At 33.4% G+C, this 20507-nt stretch overlaps 1 protein-coding gene across 1 annotated transcript in view; it reads right to left on the reverse strand.

Moving 5' to 3' along the window:
* Nucleotides 1-853: 853 nt before the first annotated feature.
* Nucleotides 854-20507, reverse strand: part of UBASH3A (ubiquitin associated and SH3 domain containing A) — a 94066-nt gene continuing 74412 nt past the window's right edge. The window contains exons 10-14 of the mRNA XM_074300568.1: nucleotides 19898-19990; nucleotides 15903-16047; nucleotides 10041-10141; nucleotides 7545-7654; nucleotides 854-1148 (exon numbers count right to left, since the gene is read on the reverse strand). Coding sequence (XP_074156669.1) covers nucleotides 1014-1148; nucleotides 7545-7654; nucleotides 10041-10141; nucleotides 15903-16047; nucleotides 19898-19990 — 584 coding nt within the window. The 3' untranslated portion in view covers nucleotides 854-1013. The remainder of the gene's footprint in view (nucleotides 1149-7544; nucleotides 7655-10040; nucleotides 10142-15902; nucleotides 16048-19897; nucleotides 19991-20507) is intronic.

The following is a 20507-nucleotide window of genomic DNA, read 5'->3' on the forward strand; positions in this document are numbered from 1 at the left end:
ATTTATAAAACCTAATCAATATCAGAATTGGATAAATTTAGAGTACTGACATCTATTGAAGGGGAAGGAACATATTCAGAATAGGTATTCCAAGTTTCTGGCATTAAGGGAGAGCTGTCTGCAGTCCCTTAAGAATATTTTTCTAGAAGGGTAGATGTATTTGGTCTCAGTTTTAAAGAATGAGGCCAAAGAATACTCATTACAAACAAAATAAAATAAAATAAAATACATATAAAATAAAATGTGAGTCTTGGATAATTAGGAATTATTGTATCTTCACTATTTTGATGAAAAGTAGCAAATTTTATTTTGAAATTTTTAATACTTAGAACTGTAATGCCTCTATCCTAAGGTAGGATAGAGATTAGAGAATAATTTAATATTTTATTCTTAAGGGAGAGTTTTTGTCCCAGGGCTGAATGAGACTATCATCTCCAGGAATCCAGCCACAAATATCAGATACAAGATTCTTTTATAGGATAACAAGAATGATGACATAATAGGGAAAGTACCTGGGAAGGGGATGACCTAATGAGGGGAGGCACCTCAGATGTGGATGACATAATGGAGGAAGATATCGGAAAGGCTCCTGATATTCTAATGATGTCTAAAATATAAGACTTTTATCTTATCAAACATTAGGAGAGAATGATTATAGCCTGAGGCCTTGGGGCTAGAATAACTGAGGTAGGACAATTAGGGAAACTGGGTCAGGACATTAAAAGGGAACTGTGTCACAACAGAACACATTAAAGAGACATGCCAATATAAGTTATGCTTAGATCATAAATACAATATGAGATTTCTTATAGGGTTCCCTAGAACAAAAATTACTACTAGCCATACCACAATCTAAAAATGTAAGTTTTATTTATAAATTCATACCAAGAGAACAACAACAACAACAAAAAAAACCCCTTCACAATCATAATATTTTGTAGTTCCATAAGGTGCTGTCACAAGGAAATATTTTTTTATTTATTACATTTCATTACATTAATAATGGAAAGCTTTTAACAATCTTGTATCCACTTTCTCCAGTTAAATGCTGAATTTGACCCATGAGTTAGTGTTTTAACTGGTGGGTTGTTCAGCTGCCATTTGTTCTCTTCCACTTCTTCACAGAAACACATGCCAAGTGAAGGGATCTAGAAAAGAGATTTTAATAGCTTGTTAATGAGGATTTTTGGCCAAGATAGCTGCTTGAAGGAAGGCAGAGGAGCATCAATTTCACATATGCTTACTTCAACAAAAACCTTAAGTTCATATAGGATAGAATAACAATTAGGAAATCAAATGAAGGACTATAATGTGTCCCTTTGTCCCCTCAAGAAATACATGGATTTTATTCAGGAACCCATAGCAAAGCTGAGAGAAACATAGGCAAACAAGCTTATAAGCAATGAATAACTTTCAGGACAGTTGTACAACACAATCAGAATGGCCAGAGATATTTGTAGTAGGTACTTGTTGGAGTCCAGCTCCAATGAATACCGAGAATGTGAATGAATATCCCAGGCCTGGTGGAAGATGTACTTTGCAATTTCCATTTATTAGTGTGAGAGCCAGCGTTTATATATCTTTTAGGTTATGTTATTATTAGCTACCTTCAGGTAACATATACCTTCTAGGGTTAATGCAAAGACCATACTTTGACATTTCAGTATCCAACTTAACTGTCAATATCAAGTTACTTATCAACACACAACTGTAAATAGCATAGTTATGATGCTCATCAATATCAACAGAATTGTAAATAGTTGTGATGTTTATCAATATCAAAGTACTTATGGAAACAAAGTAGTAAATAGCAGAAATTATCATGGTAATGTATTTACCTCAAATATGTCCTTAAGGAATAGTATAGTTGAAATGTCTTGTTCTTGTCTCATGCATTCTCCATCAAAATTGTCTTAAATTTATCTCATATCTTCATAATTCATTATTAGGAAGATGATGAGCCAATAGTTTGAATTGCTTGTCCTAACAGAGATCAGATCTCAAGTAATATCTCAACATGGACTTATTCAATACTGGTCCTCTACAGGTACTGTACACTATTTCAGTATCTTTGCCAAGAAAATACAAATGGGATTATAAAAGAGTTGGACATGACTGAAATGACTAAACAACAACAAGAAATAGATTGATTGGTGTAATGGATCAGGTGCATAATACATGAAAACAAATGAACACACTAAACTACTGTTTGACACACCCCAAATCCCAGCTATTGAGGCAAGAACTTACTATTCAACAAAATCTATAAGGAAAACTGGAATATAGTGTGACAGAAATTAGGTATTGATTGACATCTATATCATATACTTGGATAAGTTCAAAATGGTTACACATTTAGATCCAAAGACTGACATTATAAATAATTATTGGAGCATGGAAGAAATTACTTGTCAGATCTATAGATGGAAAAGACTTCATGACCAAAAAAGAGACAGGAAAGTTGACAGGAGGTATGATGATAATTTTGATTATATAAAATTAAAAAGTTTTTGCACAAAACCAGTGGAGCTAAAGGAGAAGAAAAGTAAGAAATTGGGGAAAATATCTGCATCAAGATTTTTTTTGAAAAAGGCTTCATTTCTAGGTTTTATAGGGAATTTGATCAGATTTATAAGAATCAGAGCCATTTTCCAATTGATAATCAATCAAAGAATATGAATAAACAATTTTCAGAGGAAGGAATTCTATGTGGCCCAATGCTTATGAAGTGAGAGGGAAACTGTTCCCTTTATTGAAGCTGTGTTCCCTTTAAGATTATCACTAAACTGTGTTCCCTTTAAAATTAAATTGTGTCCCCTTTCTGATCTGAGAGATAAGGATCTAGGCTCCAAGGAATCTAGAGAGAAGGCCCATCTTCCCAGGATGAGAGAAGCCACACTAGAAATCCTGTTTTGATCAGCTCAGGCTGTCCCACCCTCCCACCAAGATACCCATATAATAGGATCCCTTAAACTCACTTCTTGCAGAAGGCCTAAAGTAGCTTGTTCAGCTGTTGAGAAGGCATTCTCAGCACCAAAATCCATTTCCCCAATAGGACTCTGCCGCGATAGAAGTTAGTCTCTTAGCAAACTGGTTTCTATCCAACAATAAACTTTTATTTTGCAATTAATAATTTGGGAATAAATGAATTTTTTCATTTTAAACTTGCGGCTGACCAAAATGAGGATTTTAACAACTCTCATATTGCCACAAACCTCATCACCACCAGGAATTGAAGGGATACAAACTTCATCATATAGAGTGCTGGGCCCAGAATTAGGAAGATCTAAATCCATCCAGCCTCAGATAGGGGTTTATTCAGTGGGGGAAAAGGAAAAGGATGGAAGAATATATGGTTGGGTGAAAAAAAGCCTCATGATTGACTATTATGAGGGAAATGGTGTACAACCCACATTCTTACTTTCCAATTGATAGATCACAAAATTTTTGGAATAATGCCACAGCCCTTAACTTATGAAGGAAGTATAATATTCTGTTTGGAGAAGCAAGTGATCAGGATGCAAGCTAATTTGAAGAGACTGCATGAAGGATTAGAAAAATTAAGCAAATAACTTGATTCAGAAGGAGTTGAGTGGGTGAATCCTACATTTCCAGCTTGAATGTGTTCCACTTGTTGGCAGCAAAAATTTTTTTATAAAAGTAGAAACAACCTAAGTTATCACCTACACAATAGGAATAATTAATTAAAAGGGAAGTATTAATAATTCTCATCCATGAGTTGCTATTGTAATTAATTTTCCTTCTTATATAACCAATCTTATATTAGTATTATATTATGAATTACAAAGTTGACTAAAGAGACAAAATCCATACTTATTCCAAGTGCCAAAATTACTATTTATAGCTCTGTATTAGTCACCCAATGACATTATTACTTGTCTACATGGAGGTGGATTTCATCATGCATTTGAAACTGCAGTTGGTCATCATGTATATCAAAGCTCCTAAATCTTTCAAAGTTTATCTTTACAATATCACTCTCACTATATAAATTATTCTCCTGATTCTTCTCTCTTCATTTGGCAATAGTTCATACAGATCTTCCCAGGTTTTTATGAAACCCTTCTCATTTGGCAATCCTTTGGATCTTACTAAAGTAGTCTTCCTAAAAAATTAAATATTTAAATATGAATAGGAAATTAAGGTACCATAATATTTATTATGTAGAATCATGTTTTTAAAAAAGAGGAATTTGGATTTATTCTGAAAACTTTGCTGAATTGAGATATATAATTCAGAGATAATTCACTTATGCTTAGTTTTGTATTGTGTATGGTGCTTATACACTGAAAAACATATTTCCTGAAAAGCTGTTATGTTTACTATTATTTGATTGTTGTATTACATACACACAAATTTTTAAAAAGCAATTCATTTGCTGATCAAAAAATAAAGAAACAAAGAACAGAATGATTACTTGTTAACAGACAAATGGAATAGACCCATTTATGCTATTCCCCCAGAACACATACAAGAATAGTTAGAATATAATGAAACAAATATACCCATACTGCATACCATGAAATTAATGTATTAATAATTATTTTAAAATAATAAAATTATTTTAGTGGAGGCAAAATCTTTTTATATTATTATTCAATAAAGATTTTAAATATTTAAAATGGGTTGTAAGATTCTTTAAAATATCTATTTTATGCATGTTGTATAATGTATATAATGTATTATATGTATACATATCTATGTCTCTAAATAAATATATATATTTTGGGAGTACATTCTGAATTTTTATTGATAGGAACATAATGTCATAAAATCAAAAATTGATTTAAATATTATTTGGAAAGATTTAATCATGCTAGATTTAATATTTCCTTTTGTAGCTCCTTCTTGTAAACTTTACTCACCATTTGTAACCTGGAGAAACTTGCCTAAAGTCAAGCTTTTTTCTTATAATTACTTCTACCTTTCTTTTTGATTTTTCCAATTACATGTACAAATAAATTTTTACCATTCATTAAAAAGTTTTGAGTTCAAAATTCTCTTTCTCCTTCTCTCCATTCCCCCTTAGTGAGAAAAGAAGCTTTTTAATATAGGTTTTATATGAGTAGGAAAGAAAAACACATTTTTCATTAATGATATTGTGGGGGCAGCTATGTGGTACAGTTAGATCACCAGCCCTGAATTCAGGAGTTCAAATTTGATCGCAGACACTTAACATTTCCTAGTTGTGTGACCTTGATAAGTCACTTACCCCCAATGCCTCAGAAAAAAAAAATATTGTGAAAGACCAAAATAAAAAAAACCAAGAAAAATGGAGAACTTTAAAGAAAAAGTATACTTCAGTCTGAATTCAGATTCCATCTGTTATTTCTATTATTTCCCTGTTATGTCCAACTTTGTAAATCCCCCCCTCCCCATCACCCATTTTCCAGAAAAAAATTGATTTACCTAAAAGATCAAATACTACTGTAGCAACTCCCATCACTTGGGAATCTTTGTCTTGTGACTCAGATCATCAGTCTTGGCTGTGGTTAAGGAGATTTCAGAAGGGGAGGTTCAAATGATGTAATCTCAATTCTACTGTATCATCAATAGCCAATTAGAAAAAGACACCCTTGATGCTTGAGGTTTTGTTCTATCATCTTACTATTTGTTATAAAAGACCCTGTCAGCCCCTGTTCAAAATTTCTGGCATTATTGAGATAGTCTTTGATTCACTGCATTAGTAGATCCACACTGTGTTAATAAAGTAATAATGCTTGGAATGCTGTATCTTCACTGTTGTCAGTCATGAAATCTATAAACTAAATATCTAGTTTCACTTCTGTCATTTGAAAATACAAATGGGTAAACAGGACAGTTTCCTTTACATCATGGTCAATTCAAACAAATAACACAGGTAAGCCCTAAAAGTTATAAAATAAAATTTTATTCTTTATGTGAAAATGGTGGAGAATGGAACAAAATTGATGTGATAACTATGAGAAGTTTATAATGCCTTGTGATTGTTTTAATTTTCCTTTTCTCCTTTTCATCTATCAGGAACTAGTCTGTCCAACATTCAACATCTCTAATAATGAAAAAGAATCTCATGTAGCAATAAATAGTGAACTTCAGAGCTAGGAAAGCCTAGATTTAAATTTCACCTGATACCTATTGGTTACAAGATCCTGGGCCAATTAAGTAACCTTGTAGTGTTCTAAGTAACTCTCAAATTGAAAGTTGTAGAGAAGATGTTAAATTTTATTTGTGAAATTTATTCATCTAGAAGATATCTATTTTAATCAAAATGCCAATCTACTCCCTGATCCAATGTTATTTTGGTCCTTCTCCACTGCTGTTTTCAGTAATGTTGAACACTTAATTTTATTTTTATGTTTCACTTCCATTCTCACATATATTGGACTGCTTCCTGAAGAAAATACCTATGTAAACACAAAACAATGCTTGAGACACCTCTGAGCTCATGTTACTATATATGGCCTACATCAGGGAGAGAGAAGTGGTTTGAAAGAAATATGGAAAAAGAGCTACAGTATGAGCTTTGAAATAGCTAATGGACATCTCTGGTGCCTTAGATATATGGAGAAAGCTAATCTCTAAATATATTCCTTAATTCCCAACACTAGCAATCCCAGATGCGTTTCATCATTCCTAAGCCAAAGAACCCATTTAATATTATTTATTCTAATCTGTTATAATTTTTGTGATTTCTGTGTTACTCCTTGCTTAGATAAATGTTTGCTAGCTATTTGTAGTGATTATTGTTATTGTTGTTGTTGTTGTGTGTGTTAAATTTTTCTTTTGAGGGAACTAAACTGTCTGAGAGTAAGCTAATTATTGTTCTCAAAAGTCTAAGGCAGGATTTCTTCTCACCCTGAGAGTGGCCAGAAATATTAGTTTTTATTCTAACTTCAGAAAAGACTGCATATAATTTGATATGTAGTAGATAGATATAATTTTATCTCCATGTCCCTCTTGGAGACAGAATGGATTGTAAATGCCCTTCTGCTCTATTTGAAGATGCAAATAGCATTCTTTGCAGATGTGTAATGAGGCTTCACAGATCCATATATCTAAATATATATATTTTTTCTACATGGGCTGCCCATGATACTTATGTCCACCATCTATACTCATTACATTAGTGAGCCAAAAAAAAAAAAAAAATCCTCTTATATTTATTTCTGAAAAGAAAGGCAGAGTAATGACCTTAGAGAAAACCAATTGAATTATCATTAGGTTGGTAAAGGCAAAGGATCATAGTATCTAGAGTTGAAAGGGATCATAGTCATCATTCTGTCTAACCTTCTAATTTTCTATGAAAAGAACAAGGTTGAGGTATGTAAACTGATCTCTTCCAGATCACATGAGTCTTAGTACTCAAGACAAGGATACTTTTAGTTCCCAATTCATTTATTTTTCCATAATATTATACTACCCATTTAATTAGTTTCTTACTAACTCATTGATCAAGATTGGTGGCAGGCATTAGGACACAGTACAGCATTTAAAGAGAAAATAGCATTCTATATAGATTTCCTATATGAGAATGTATTTACCTTTCTGACTAGTTGGGCAAAATCACTAATGTCTCTGGGTGGGAGGTCAAGTAAAGGTCGAGTGCAGGAGTCCAGAGCTGAGCCATGACTTACAATTGAAATTATGCCACCTGAAAAAAAAAAAAAAAGAAAATGAAAAATAACCAAAGTAATAACTATTGAAATGCCCAAGGTTTGGGTTAGGATAACTCAAATAGTTTGTAGAGTGAAGTCAAAAGTGTGCAAGCAAATATTTAATAATCAACTTTCTGAAAATATGATAATTTAAAAGAGAAGATTCAGCAGCTACTTGTTAATAATGGGTATTATGATCAAATACTTTTTTTTTTAATTAAAGTTTTTATTTATCAGATATATGCATGGGTAATTTTACAGCATTGAAAATTGCCAAACCTTTTGTTCCAATTTTCCCCCTCCTTTCCCCTCCCCAGATGGCAGGTTGACCAATACATGTTAAATATGTTAAAGTATAAATTAAATACAATAGATGTATACATGTCCAAACAATTGTTTTGCTGTACAAAAAGAATCGGACTTTGAAATAGTGTACAATTAGTCTGTGAAGGAAATCCAAAATGCAGGCGGACAAAAATAGAGGGATTGGGAATTCTATGCAGTGGTTCATAGTCATCTTCCAGGGTTCTTTTGCTGGGTGTAGCTGGTTCAGTTCATTACTGCTCTATTGGAATTGATTTGATTCATCTCATTGTTGAAGATGGACACCTCCATCAGAATTGATCATCATATAGTATTGTTGTTGAAGTATATGGAGATCTCTTGATCCTGTTCATTTCACTCAGCATCAGTTCATGTAAGTCTCTCCAGGCCTTTCTGAAATCATCCTGCTGGTCATTTCTTACAGAACAATAATATTCCATAATATTCTTATACCACAATTTATTCAGTCATTCTCCAATTGATGGGCATCCGCTTAGTTTCCAGTTTCTGGCCACTACAAAGAGGGCTTCCTCAAACATTCTTGCACATACAGGTCCTTTTCCCTTTAAGATCTCTTTGGAATATAAGCCCAGTAGTAACATTGCTGGATGACCAAATACTTTTAAGTTTAATCTGACTTAACATTTTCTCTATTACTTTTTTTCTTTTTTATTAATAGTGTTTATTTTTCCAAATATATGTAAAGATAGTTTTCAACATTCATTTTTGTAAGATTTTGTGTTCCAGTTTTATTCTTCCTCCCTTTCTTACCTCCCTCTCCCCAAAACAGCAAGCAATCTGATATAGGTTGTATATGAAGAATCCTTTAAAAATATTTCCATATTTGTCATGTTGTACAAGAAAAATCGGACTAAAAGGGAAAAACCCATAAGAAAGAAAAAGTAAACAATAAACAAAAAGGTAAAAATAACATTTTAATCCACATTCAGTCTATATAGTTTTGTCTCTGAATGTGGATGTCATTTTCCATCCCAAGTCTATTGGAATTGTTTTGAATTACCTCATTGTTGAGAAGTGCTAAGAATATCATAGTTGATTATTACATAATTTTGCTGTTACTTTATCATTTTCTTTTCAACAAAAACAATAAATCAACCCTAATTTTAAATATTTGTTCATTTCTAAAATAAACAAATGCTCACCCTGAAGAATTTTTTTTTTTCTTTCTTTCTTTTTGAGGCTGGGGTTAAGTGACTTGCCCAGGATCACACAGCTAGGAAGTGTTAAGTGTCTGAGACCAGATTTGAAACTTGGGTCCTCCTGACTTCAGTGCTGGTGCTCTATCCACTGTGCCACCTAGCTGCCCTCACCCTGAAGAATTAACATTTGGTTTTTACAAGCTCCATGGATGAAAGTATTTTTTATTCCTCCCAAAACTTGAGATTACCTGGAGAATAGTGAGGGGATAAGGTATATCAGCATAATGGTAGAGTTTTAGGGGCAAATCAGTGTATGGTTAGGAGTGGCAAGGATTCCTTGCCAAATTTGGTCCTAATACCCACTATTAACAGTAGGTATTATTATAACAACATTTTTTAAATAAAAAAAAAAAAAGTTGAGCTATTTGATTTTGACTTGACATATTTACTTGTATTCACTCATATTATCTTTGCTCTGACCCAAGATATACTTGGATATAGGGAGTGAGGGCACAAGAAAAGGAGAGAGTATAACTTCCAAAAGATTGACAAATATTAAATCAATCCATTGAATTAACCCTAATGTTGTTGTACCAGAATTCTACTATAGGAAAAAGACACTAACATATTTAAATAGTAATTATTTTGGTGGTTTCTTTTTCTTTTATTTTTTTGCAAGGTAGTTGTGATTAAATGACTTGCCCAGGGTCATATAACCACTACACAGGATATGACTGAGACTGGATTTGAACTGAGTTCCTCCTGATTCCAGGGCCAGCACTCAATCCACTGTATTATCTAGCTGTCCCTCTTGGCTAGTTTATAATATAGGATAAATATTCTGAAGATAAAGGAAATGAAAATAATTATATATATTGTGAAAAACAATTGCTTTTACCTGGGCAGGCAGCAACAATTTGCTTCACAGTCATAGAACACCTTTTTACATAGTCATCGTAACTTTCTGATGGCATCAGGGAGGAAAGTGGAAATTCAGATCTAAAAAAAAAAGATAAAGGGAACAGTCATGTTACCTCTATACCAAAAAAGAATTGCCTCCCTCTCCCTCTTCTGATAATGATGGTTCTGTGATCTCACTGATGAGGATATAAGGTAATGATGACATTGCCTTATAGGCCATAGTTCATATGTACAAAAGAATCTATGAGATTCTTGTTTATGTTTTCCTGTATGTCCTTTATAAAAAATTGACCTAATGGGCCTTCTTCTAGATTTCTGGACCTGCTCATGAATCTATATATGCAATGGTTATGCCTCAGTTGCACTATATAAGAAAATCAGTTAATAATCCTTGCTGGCTATATATGAACTTAATTTTAAAAACATGTTATCTATACTTTTCTATCTTTTTATTTATTTCCCAGTTATATTTTAATCTGGTTCCTGGTGCAAGGGAATATTGTGAGCAGCGTGGTTCACCTTTCTGTACTACTTGACTGATTCACATCCATTTGGATTGTTGTTTATTTCTTTGAGGCTAGGGAATATGCCTTATTTTTGTTCTCCCTCTGAACTTAATTTAGTGCTTTGCTTAATCTCACGATGAAACTGGGCTGTCCTAGAAAAAAATCTGGGAATTTTTCCCAAACTGTAATCTAATTAAGTTTCTAAGGAGTTTCCTAAAGAAAAAAATAAGGAAAAAATTTTAAAATGATTGCACCTGTATAACCTAGACTAGATTGTTTGCTATCTTGGGAAGAGGGAAAGGAGAGAGAAAAAAGTTGTAACTCAAAATCTAACAAAAATGAATGTTGAAAACTTTAGTATTCTGGTTGGTTTTCTGGAGGTCTCTGGACCATCCTTTATTTCAGCTGAGTAATCACCATGAGAATAGCCAGGGATAATGTCCAAATTCTTTATTATCTCCTTCAAAGTCTTGTCTCCTTGCCTGGAGCTCTGTTAGCTGTCTGGGTCTGTCTCAGATTCCTTGTCTTCCCCGAGACTGACTCTGGCTGAGTTTGTCCCAGTTTATATGCAGTGTACTGAGTATAAGCCAATCATTATATTAGGGAACCATTTTCTGTTGTAAGATTAATTCAATCATACTGAACTAAAGAACTATTTATCACCTTGCTAAACTAAATAACCATCATATTATCAATTCCACTGACTTAACAGCTTGTAAGAATCCTTGTTTCAAGTACAGAGTTCTGGCCCATAACAGAAAACCACTTTTTACATGTAATTGGAAAAAAAAATACTATCAAGTGAAAAAAAATCATATAATATGAAAAGAGCCAAGTCTATCACAGTTGATCATCACATAATATTGTTGTTACTGTGTAAAATGTTCTCTTGGTTCTACTCGATTTACTTAGCATCAGTTCATTTAAGTCTCTCCAGGCCTCTCTGAAATAAGCCTGCTGATCATTTCTTATAGAACAATAATATTTCATTACATTCATAGATGATAACTTATTCAGCCATTTCCCAACTGATAGCTATTTACTCAGTTTTCAGTTCCTTGCCACTACAAAAAGGACTGCTACAAAAATTTTTGCACAAGTGGATCCTTTTCCCTTTTTTATGATCTCTTTGGGACATATGCCCAGTAGAAGTACTGATAGATCAAAGGGTATATACAGTTTTGATAGCCTTTTGGAAATGGTTGGATCAGTTCACAACTCAATGTAGTTGTGTCCCAGTTTTCCCACATCCCCTTCAACATTTATTATTATCTTTTTCTGTAATTTTAGCCAATACTAGATGTGTGAAGTAGTACTTAAGAATTGTCTTAATTTGTATTTATCTAATCAATAATGCTTTAGAGCATTTTGTCATGATTAGAAATGGCTTTAATTTCATCTGAAAATTGTCTTCATATTTGATCACTTATTGGAGGATAGCTTTTTACTACCTTTTTAAAGAAAAAAAACCTTTTGTTTCACAAGAAATGTAGTAAAGTAAGAGAAATGCATGTATTGGCTGTGTCTGAAAATCATGTCTCTTAATTCACTAACTTGTGATAAGAGGTTGGTAGAATGATTCATCAATGGTCCTTTGTGGTTTTAACTGGCCACAAATTGTTTTAATTATTCTACCTCTGCTCATTTTACTCTGGAACTAGTCTGTGGATTTCTGCCTTTCTTGTGGCATCTCTAGTCAGAGCTTTATGGTTTTTCTGTTCTCTATATTTTGTTAGCCAAAGCTCTGTGGTATTCTTCATCCTTCCATCCTTGGTCAGTGTTTCTATGGCTTTCAGAGCTGTTTACCTGAAGTTGGTTTTTTTTTTTTGTTTTTTTTTTAACTGACTCCCTTGAGGCAATTTGTTTTCTAATTCTTGCAGATTCTGCCTGTCATTTTGTGTACTAATGGGTTGGATTAAGGAATTTATTGTTTTTTTTCCTCCCTGTGATTTTCTTGGTTATTCTTTAATCTGATACTTTTTAATGGAACTTTGATGGATTATATGTGGGAGATTTTCTATGGTCATTAGACATTTACATCTGAACCAGTAGTCTGGATTTAAATCTCTTTAATTTCTGCATTTTTTTGCCAATTGCAAAATCTATTTTATTGGATCTTCTTAGGTTTGTTTCATTTTTCAAAAAGTTCCCATCAGTGCTATATTTTAAGATGGTCCAGAAATATAAGACTTCTTAGTTTTCATCTTTTCAGTTATTTGAATTTTCCTTGATTGATTCTGAATGTCCACAAATCTTATCACTAAGCCCTGTGGTGTTTTGAGATTGGCTGTGGCTAGCCCAAAGTTGTCAATAAACCATCTTTTAGCAAACATCAACTCTTATAGAACAAAGCTTTTTAAACTGTGGGTTGCAATTCCAAGTTATGCAGTTGCATAACTGAATGTGGTGGTCACAGAAAAAATTGGGCAACAGTAGAAGGTTTTTGAATGCAATGACCAAAAATTTATTCAAAAGCAAATGAATGATGAATCTGAGATGTTTCTGGCAGCACTTGCCTGTGTTGCATCATGCAACTTTACTGCAGTCTTGGTTCTGAACACACAACATACACACTTTGCACTATGCAAACAATGCATAATGCATGCATAGAAGCTGCTAGAACTGTATTGGCTCAGTTTTGAAATGGAATTGTGGAAAAATTATAAAACAAAAAAGGAGGGCTATAAGTGGAAAAAGTTTAAGAGGCCCTGTTATATAGGATCCTTCTTTCATTTATACTTTGCTCTGCTCATCTTCTGTGTAGCAATGACAAAATTGTCAGAGAGGAATATTTCTCAGATCTTGATAAGAGGATCATAGAATAGTTATCTTTGAAGTTACACATATTAAGGAATCTTATACGCTGTGGATAGGCTCATGAGAAAAACCCTGATCAAAAAGAGAATTTATAGTTACATTTCCCCCCACTTAAATCAAATGCTTTCTAATATGGCTGTGAAGATGTAGTTTGAGGGAAGAGGGCCATATAGAACTGAGACCATGTTTTATTCCATTAATGGTTTTCTGTGCCCCCAAAATTAATGTTTTTATGGACAACCTGAGTCTCCTAGTACTTAGTCCTCAATCAATAGCCATCTTGTTGCCATACCATATTCAAAGTCTTCTTACTTTGGGAAAGTTTGTTTTTCTTTCCTGGGGAAAGGAGGCATGATGTCTTAGATCCTGGAGGGACAAAATAGCACTTGCCTTCTGGGGACATGAAGGAGATTAAAAACTCTCCTGCTTCTTCCCAATTCTGCCCTTGATTTGCTTCTCCAGCCTACAGATTTTTTTAAAAAACTTTTTATTTTTAAAACATGAACAGATAATTTTAACATTGACCCTTGCATAGCCTTGTGTTTCAGATTTTCCCCTTCTTCCCCTCACCCTCTCCCCTAGATGGCAAGCAATCCAATATATGTTATACATGTTAAAATATATGCTCAATCCAATATGTATAAACATTTATACAATTCTCTTGCTGCACAAGAAAAATCAGATCAAAAAGGAAAATAAATGAGTAAGAAAACAAAATTCAAGTGAACAACAATAAAAAGAGTGAGAATGTTATGTTGTGACCCACATTCAGATCCCACAGTCTTTTCTTTGGGTGTAGATTAGCCTACAAATTATTATTAAGGTTATCAAGTCTAACTCTGCACTTTCTTTGGCTCTTGATTTACCCCTGAGGGAAGGTAGCTGGAAATTAGATGCTCTTTTGTTTTTTTCTCCCTCCAATTTTACCCTTGGGAAAGGATCAGGAATTTAAAGTGTTACTTTTCTGTCTCCCTTGTACTGAATTCAGGACCACCAAGACAAATACGTTCTTTTGGCTCCTAGTTTTCCCCTGGGAAAAAAGTTAATATTCTGTTCCCGCTTCTGTACATTTACAAAAGATGTTTGCCAATACCCAGAATGGATGCCCTCATTATCTACACCTCCCAAGAATCCTCATCTTCATTCAAGATTCAGTTCAGATGTCAACTTCACTATGAAACTTTCTTTGATGTTTCAGTTATTTATTTATGTATATATTATATTTGTCTAATCAAATGTAGGTTCTTTGAGGGTGGTAATAGTGGTGGTCTTGATTTTTTTATCTTTGTATCTGTAATGCTTAGAATACTGTCTATAGATAGTTAACAAATATTGAATAGATTTGAAAGCACAGATCATGTATTTTGTTAATTATGTATCTAACACAGTTCAATGCTGTTATTTAAGAAGACTTGATAATTAAAAAGTTGAAAATTTTGTTTCAAAGATTCACTTTCTTTCATAAAGACACTGTCTTCATTTCCTCACTCTCATTTACCCAACATATCCAATAAATTGCCAAATTAAGTCATTTCTATATTCATGATGCCATATTTGTTCTATTTCCACTCACATATTTAATAACTAGTCCAACCCTCATCACCTTTCATATGAACTACAATAACCTCATTAGTCTTCCTCTTTCCAGTCTTATTTCTCTCCGTTCTGTCATTTATAAAGCTGCCAAAATGATCTTTTTAATATAATGGAAATTTGGGACATACCTAGAATTCATAACACAAAGGCGCTCTGATTCTAGGAGGAGATATCCTTTGTTCTTCTGTCACCTGAATAGGAGCAGCTTCTTTTGGTTGGCTACATAGCCAGAAAGGACTTCATCTTTAAAACTCCAATCTCTTTTTCTGGAATACTCTTTCTTATATTCAGAGAGTGAATATTATGCACATGTCACAATTCAAATGCTCTTCAAATTCTTCTTAAAGGAGGCCTCGTCTGATCCCTTAACTATTGCTGGAGCTCTTTCCAAAGTTACTTTGTATTTATATTTTACAAAAATATGTATATATAATTTGTACATAATTACTGCTGTACATGGGTAGCTAGGTGTTGTAGTAAATATAGTGTCAGTCCTAGAACTAGAAGGATTTGAATTCAAATCTGTCCTAAGACATTTGCTAGTTGTGTGACTGAGCAAATTATTTAACCCTGTTTGCCTTATCTGTAAAATGAATTGGAGGAGAAAATGGTAAATAATTCCAGTATCTTTGCCAAGAAAAGTCCTAATTAGGGTCATGAAATCATATATGACTAATTGACAACATAACAACAAATTGATATGTATTTTAGAATGTAAGTTCTTTGAGAGCACATACTGTTTCACTTTGTTCTTAGTATTCTCAGTGAGTATTTATATTGAAGTACGTACTGTAGCATGTTAAGTAAGCATGGTGCTTGTGTGTTTCATTAATTCAATCTTAGAAGAGTAGTCTAAAGTTTAAATGATTTGAAGCATGAGAGCAGAGAAAATTCAAGGGAAAAACAGAAGTTTGGCATACCTGTAATCAACATCAACATTATAATTTGCTTTGGTTAGTTCTGCCAGTGTCATGAGGGAAGGTATTGTTTCACCTATTTCCCATTTGGTCCATTCAAAGAGTCCAGGTTCTACTCTTATTTTCAATGATTTCTCCTGTTTGAGTTCTGGATTCAAAAAGACATATTTTGTGGTGATTGAATTATATATAGTTGAACCTTAGATTGCAACATCTAGCACATAAACATGCCCCAAATCGTATTTTAAAGAAGATAAGTTGAAATATGTGATGCTCTTGTGAAAATTTTGCTGAAAACTCAGATATACAACAAAACACATCATTGTGAAGGTAATGAATGACCCCATAAACTCTGTTACTGTAATTGTATAACCCAATAAATATCAGTGTCATTAGTGAGTCTAATCACAGAGCACAGGAACCAGAAAGTTAACAATGCAAATGGAATTATGGCAATTTTAAATCAGTACAATTACATAGGCAAACTAAATCTTATTAATATAAGGATGAACATTGATTCAAAGAAGAAATAAAAATATTATCTAATCTAAGAAAACATGTAACTTGAGTGATATGCAAATAACTTACTATTAGCCACAGTATTTATCAAAGATCTTTAAGATAGTACCATAGGGCAAAATTTCTTTGACAACTGAAAATTTGGTTAATATAATGCCACATAGGAGAGTAACAATAAAGATGGAGCTGTTCTGGGTAATTGAGATTTCATATTGATCTAATAGGTCTATAGCATGTTCCAGGGGCAGTGATTCAAGAGCCTTGGAAGAAGGAAATCCTTTCTGTTGATGGAGGTGACTTGACTTCCAAGCTGACTTTCTTTCCTTTGTTCTTGGAAGAACAAGAAGTTTCCTGGTATATGGAACTAAGAAAAGAAAGTCACCATTACCATAATAGATTATGGGATAGAGCAATGTCAAAGAGATAGAGTTTCCTCTGCCCAACCTGCTAGCTATTGTCATATAACTCCTCTCCCTTGCATGGCTAAACTCCTTGAAAAAACCCATGTACAATCAAGAGCATCCATTACCTTTTTTCTGACTTTTTTCAAATTGTTCTGAAATTTGGCTTCTAGTGGGGCAGCTAGATGGCACAGTGGATAGAGCACCAGCCCTGAAGTCAGGAAGACCTGGGTTCAACTCTGATCTCAGTCCACTTAACACTTCCTAGCTGTGTGATCCTGAGCAAGTCTTTTAACCCCATTTTCTCAGAAAAAAAAAAAAGAAAGAAAGAAGTTTGCTACTACACTCCTCATTCAAATGATATCACTCTCTCCACAATTACCAATGATGTCCTTTTCCCCTATGTTTTTAATTTTAAAAATGTATTTTTAATTTATTATAGATATTTGCTTTAAAAAAAATTGAATTCTTGTTACACCCCTATAGACTACTCTAACCTGGTAGCTCCCCTTAGAGCTACTCTTAGTGCCTGTCGGTCGATGGCACGGCTAGGCCACACTTACCCGTCTTCGGGCACCAACCTGGATCCCACAAAGACAGACCACCAGGAGGTAGGGGTGAAGTGAAAGAGAACTTTATTCTGAGATAGCATATATTTATACCCCATTGAAGATATGGGGGAAAGGTCCTCTAGGAAACTGGCATAATGGGATTGGCCCAAGAAGAAGGAGGGAGGCGTGCTAGGCTTTGAGAGCACTAAGGAGGGAGGCATAGTACCTGGAACCAGACACCGCCTCTTGGGGCTATATCCCACCTCCATATAGGACTCGCCTGCGCCTCAGAACCTCTCATCCCTCAGGTCCTCCCACATGCCTTGAACTGCATTCCTTGCTTCTAGAAGCTTTTTAACCCTTACAAATTCTGAATTCTCTCTCTCCTTCTAGTACCTCTCCTCTTTGAGAAGGCAAGAAATGTATTCATGTGATATCATGTAAAACAATTTCTATTTAGCTAATCAATAATCTCTTAATTGCCAAATGTAATGATCCTTAGTGCTAAAGCTGTTTCTCTGAGATAACTTCCCAAATTTCCATGGGCCAAAGATTATGCTTTTGCCTTTCTTTACAATTTCTATGCTTGACATATAGTAAACATTTAATAAATGCTTGTTAATTGTCAGACTAGCCAGATTTAGGAGTCTGTTTAGCCACAGAGATAATGTGCATAGGCTTTGGGCGGTACCATAGATGGAGTAGATCTCATTTGTGAACATTATTGAGAGATTAGGTAACTCCTTTTTACTAAATAACCCCAGAGAGTTGAGAACCTTACAAAAGATAGTTAATCTGGAGGTAGAATCAAGATGTTGGAGTAAAGGCAGAGATTCATCTGAGTTTTCCCAAATTCCCTTCCAAAAAGCTACAATATTGCCTTAAGATGAATTCTTAACTGACAGAACTGACAAAAAGATGGGGAAAATACAACCTGGCCTAAAACAGCATTTCAGATAAAAATTTCTTCTATGATCTTCATATAAATGCTTATTCTTGTATTGTTATATCATTAAGGGGTATAGAACTAGGAACTCTATAATTCAAAAGGAGTGTGCACCTTACCTAGATGTACCCAAGAGGGCACAAGTACAAAATGTGTGTTCTCAATATTCATTCTTAAATAGTATTAACCCAGCCTTGACAAAATACTATATCTTTTAATAAAGTAGGACTATATTTAAATTTTACATTTGATTTTACTTTCATCTTTTAGAAGTATGATAGTAATATTTATCACAAAAATTATTTCCCTGGCTTTATTCTTTGTTAATTAAGATTAGGAATACTAAAAGAAATTCTGGAGAGAATTGAACGTTTGAAAAATGGGATTACAGGAGAGTGTTCTAACAAAGAGAAAGCATGAAAGCAGTGGAGCCCAATGGGTGATTAATATAAGCAAGTTGATTTCTTTACAACAGAAGAAAATAAAAAAAGTTCTTTATCAATTAAAACTGTCCAACAATTTGTCTTGCCAGACATTTCCTTCAGAAAAATGAAAAATACTTAAAACCACTTATTTTTAAGCCAAATACATTTTACACAGATGAAAAACTTAGAAAGTCAGAAATTTGAATAGGTGAAGCCAACAATTACTTACTTAGTGTAGGGTAAATTAATAGATGGAATTTGGGACTTTTGACCATGAGATGACTTTTTAAAAAATTGGGGTTAAATGACTTGCCCAAGGTCACACAGCTAGGAAGTGTTAAGTGTCTTAGACCTATTTGAACTCAGATCCTCCTGACTTCAGGGCTAGTTCTCCATTCACTGCATCATCTATCTGTCCAGATAACTATTTTTACTATTAAGTAATGCTTTTCTTTTCTTTTTCTATTAGAAGAATAGATAATAGATAAAAGTATTGCTCTGCTACATTCTTAGTAGTTCTTTTTGAGAGATGTGCCTATTATCAATTTTCTAATCCTCTGATAGGGAAGTCTGGAGAAGGACTCTAGAATTAGAAATGACTTCATAGTTCATCTAATCCAACTTTTCACTCTGTATAGAAATTTGCTCCCCTTTTATAAGTGAACTGCAATGAGCTCAAGTGTGAAGCATGAAACACATATTATACTCTTTCTGTGGAAGTATCTTGTTTTTCTTTCAGTCTTGTTCTATTGAGAAATTTTAATAAGAATGATCTAACAGTTTTTAAAAATTTGTTTTATAATTTCTGATTATTCTTAAAGAGTAGATAAAGAGTTCTCTCTGAATTAATTATCATTAAATTCTTAGCTATGCTCAATTCTCTTTTGCCATTGGAAAGAAGCAGTATGGGACAAAGGAAAGAAGACTAGGCTGTAAGTCAGAAAACCTGGATTTTAATTCTGTCAATCATTTATAAGCTATATAACCCTGAGAAAATAATTTGGCCTTTTTGGGCCTCAATTTCCTCAATTATTAAAGAAGGAATTGGACTAGATAAATTCCAAATTCCATTCTCATACACACATTATAAAATTCTGAGTAATCATTACAATTTTCCCAGTGAAATAATAGAAACCCATTTAAATATTTAACTTACCTTCTAGAATGTATTTTGCTGTCTGTATACATCGAAGTGCTGGTGAACAGTACATATAGCTAATTTTGATGCCACTATCTAATAGAGCTTCTCCTTGAAAACAAAAGACATTAAATTCCTCTTTTTAAATTAAATTTTACCATGGATATGGTTATAGTTGTTTTTCTAACTAATGCAGAGAGAAGAGAAATATACTCAACCAAAATCTCCCTCAGTAAAATGGAAAACAAGATATTTTTTGCGATGAGTCTATTCTTTTGACAACTTTTTTCATTACTACAAAAAAATATCAGAATTAACATAAGATAGTAAAGTTGATTTATAGGTAGAAATTTGTGCTTCTATAGGTCACACATCTACACAGACAAATGTATACAGACAAAGATGTCAAACAGTAGTTTGAAATACTGCAGAGAGAGATTATCTGAGTTTAAGGATGTCAAGATTCCAGTTCTAGTTTTGAGGCTCATTAAATTTGTGACCTGCAATAGGATATTTCATTTCTATTTAACTAATTTTTCTCATCTATTAAAAAAGTTTATTTTTAATTTTTAAGTTAAAGAGCTTCTAAAAATTAATTTAGTTCTCCTATTGTCCCTTAACCCCACTG

This window comes from Sminthopsis crassicaudata, chromosome 3, assembly GCF_048593235.1.
Source record: "Sminthopsis crassicaudata isolate SCR6 chromosome 3, ASM4859323v1, whole genome shotgun sequence".
Taxonomy (NCBI): Eukaryota; Metazoa; Chordata; class Mammalia; order Dasyuromorphia; family Dasyuridae; genus Sminthopsis; species Sminthopsis crassicaudata.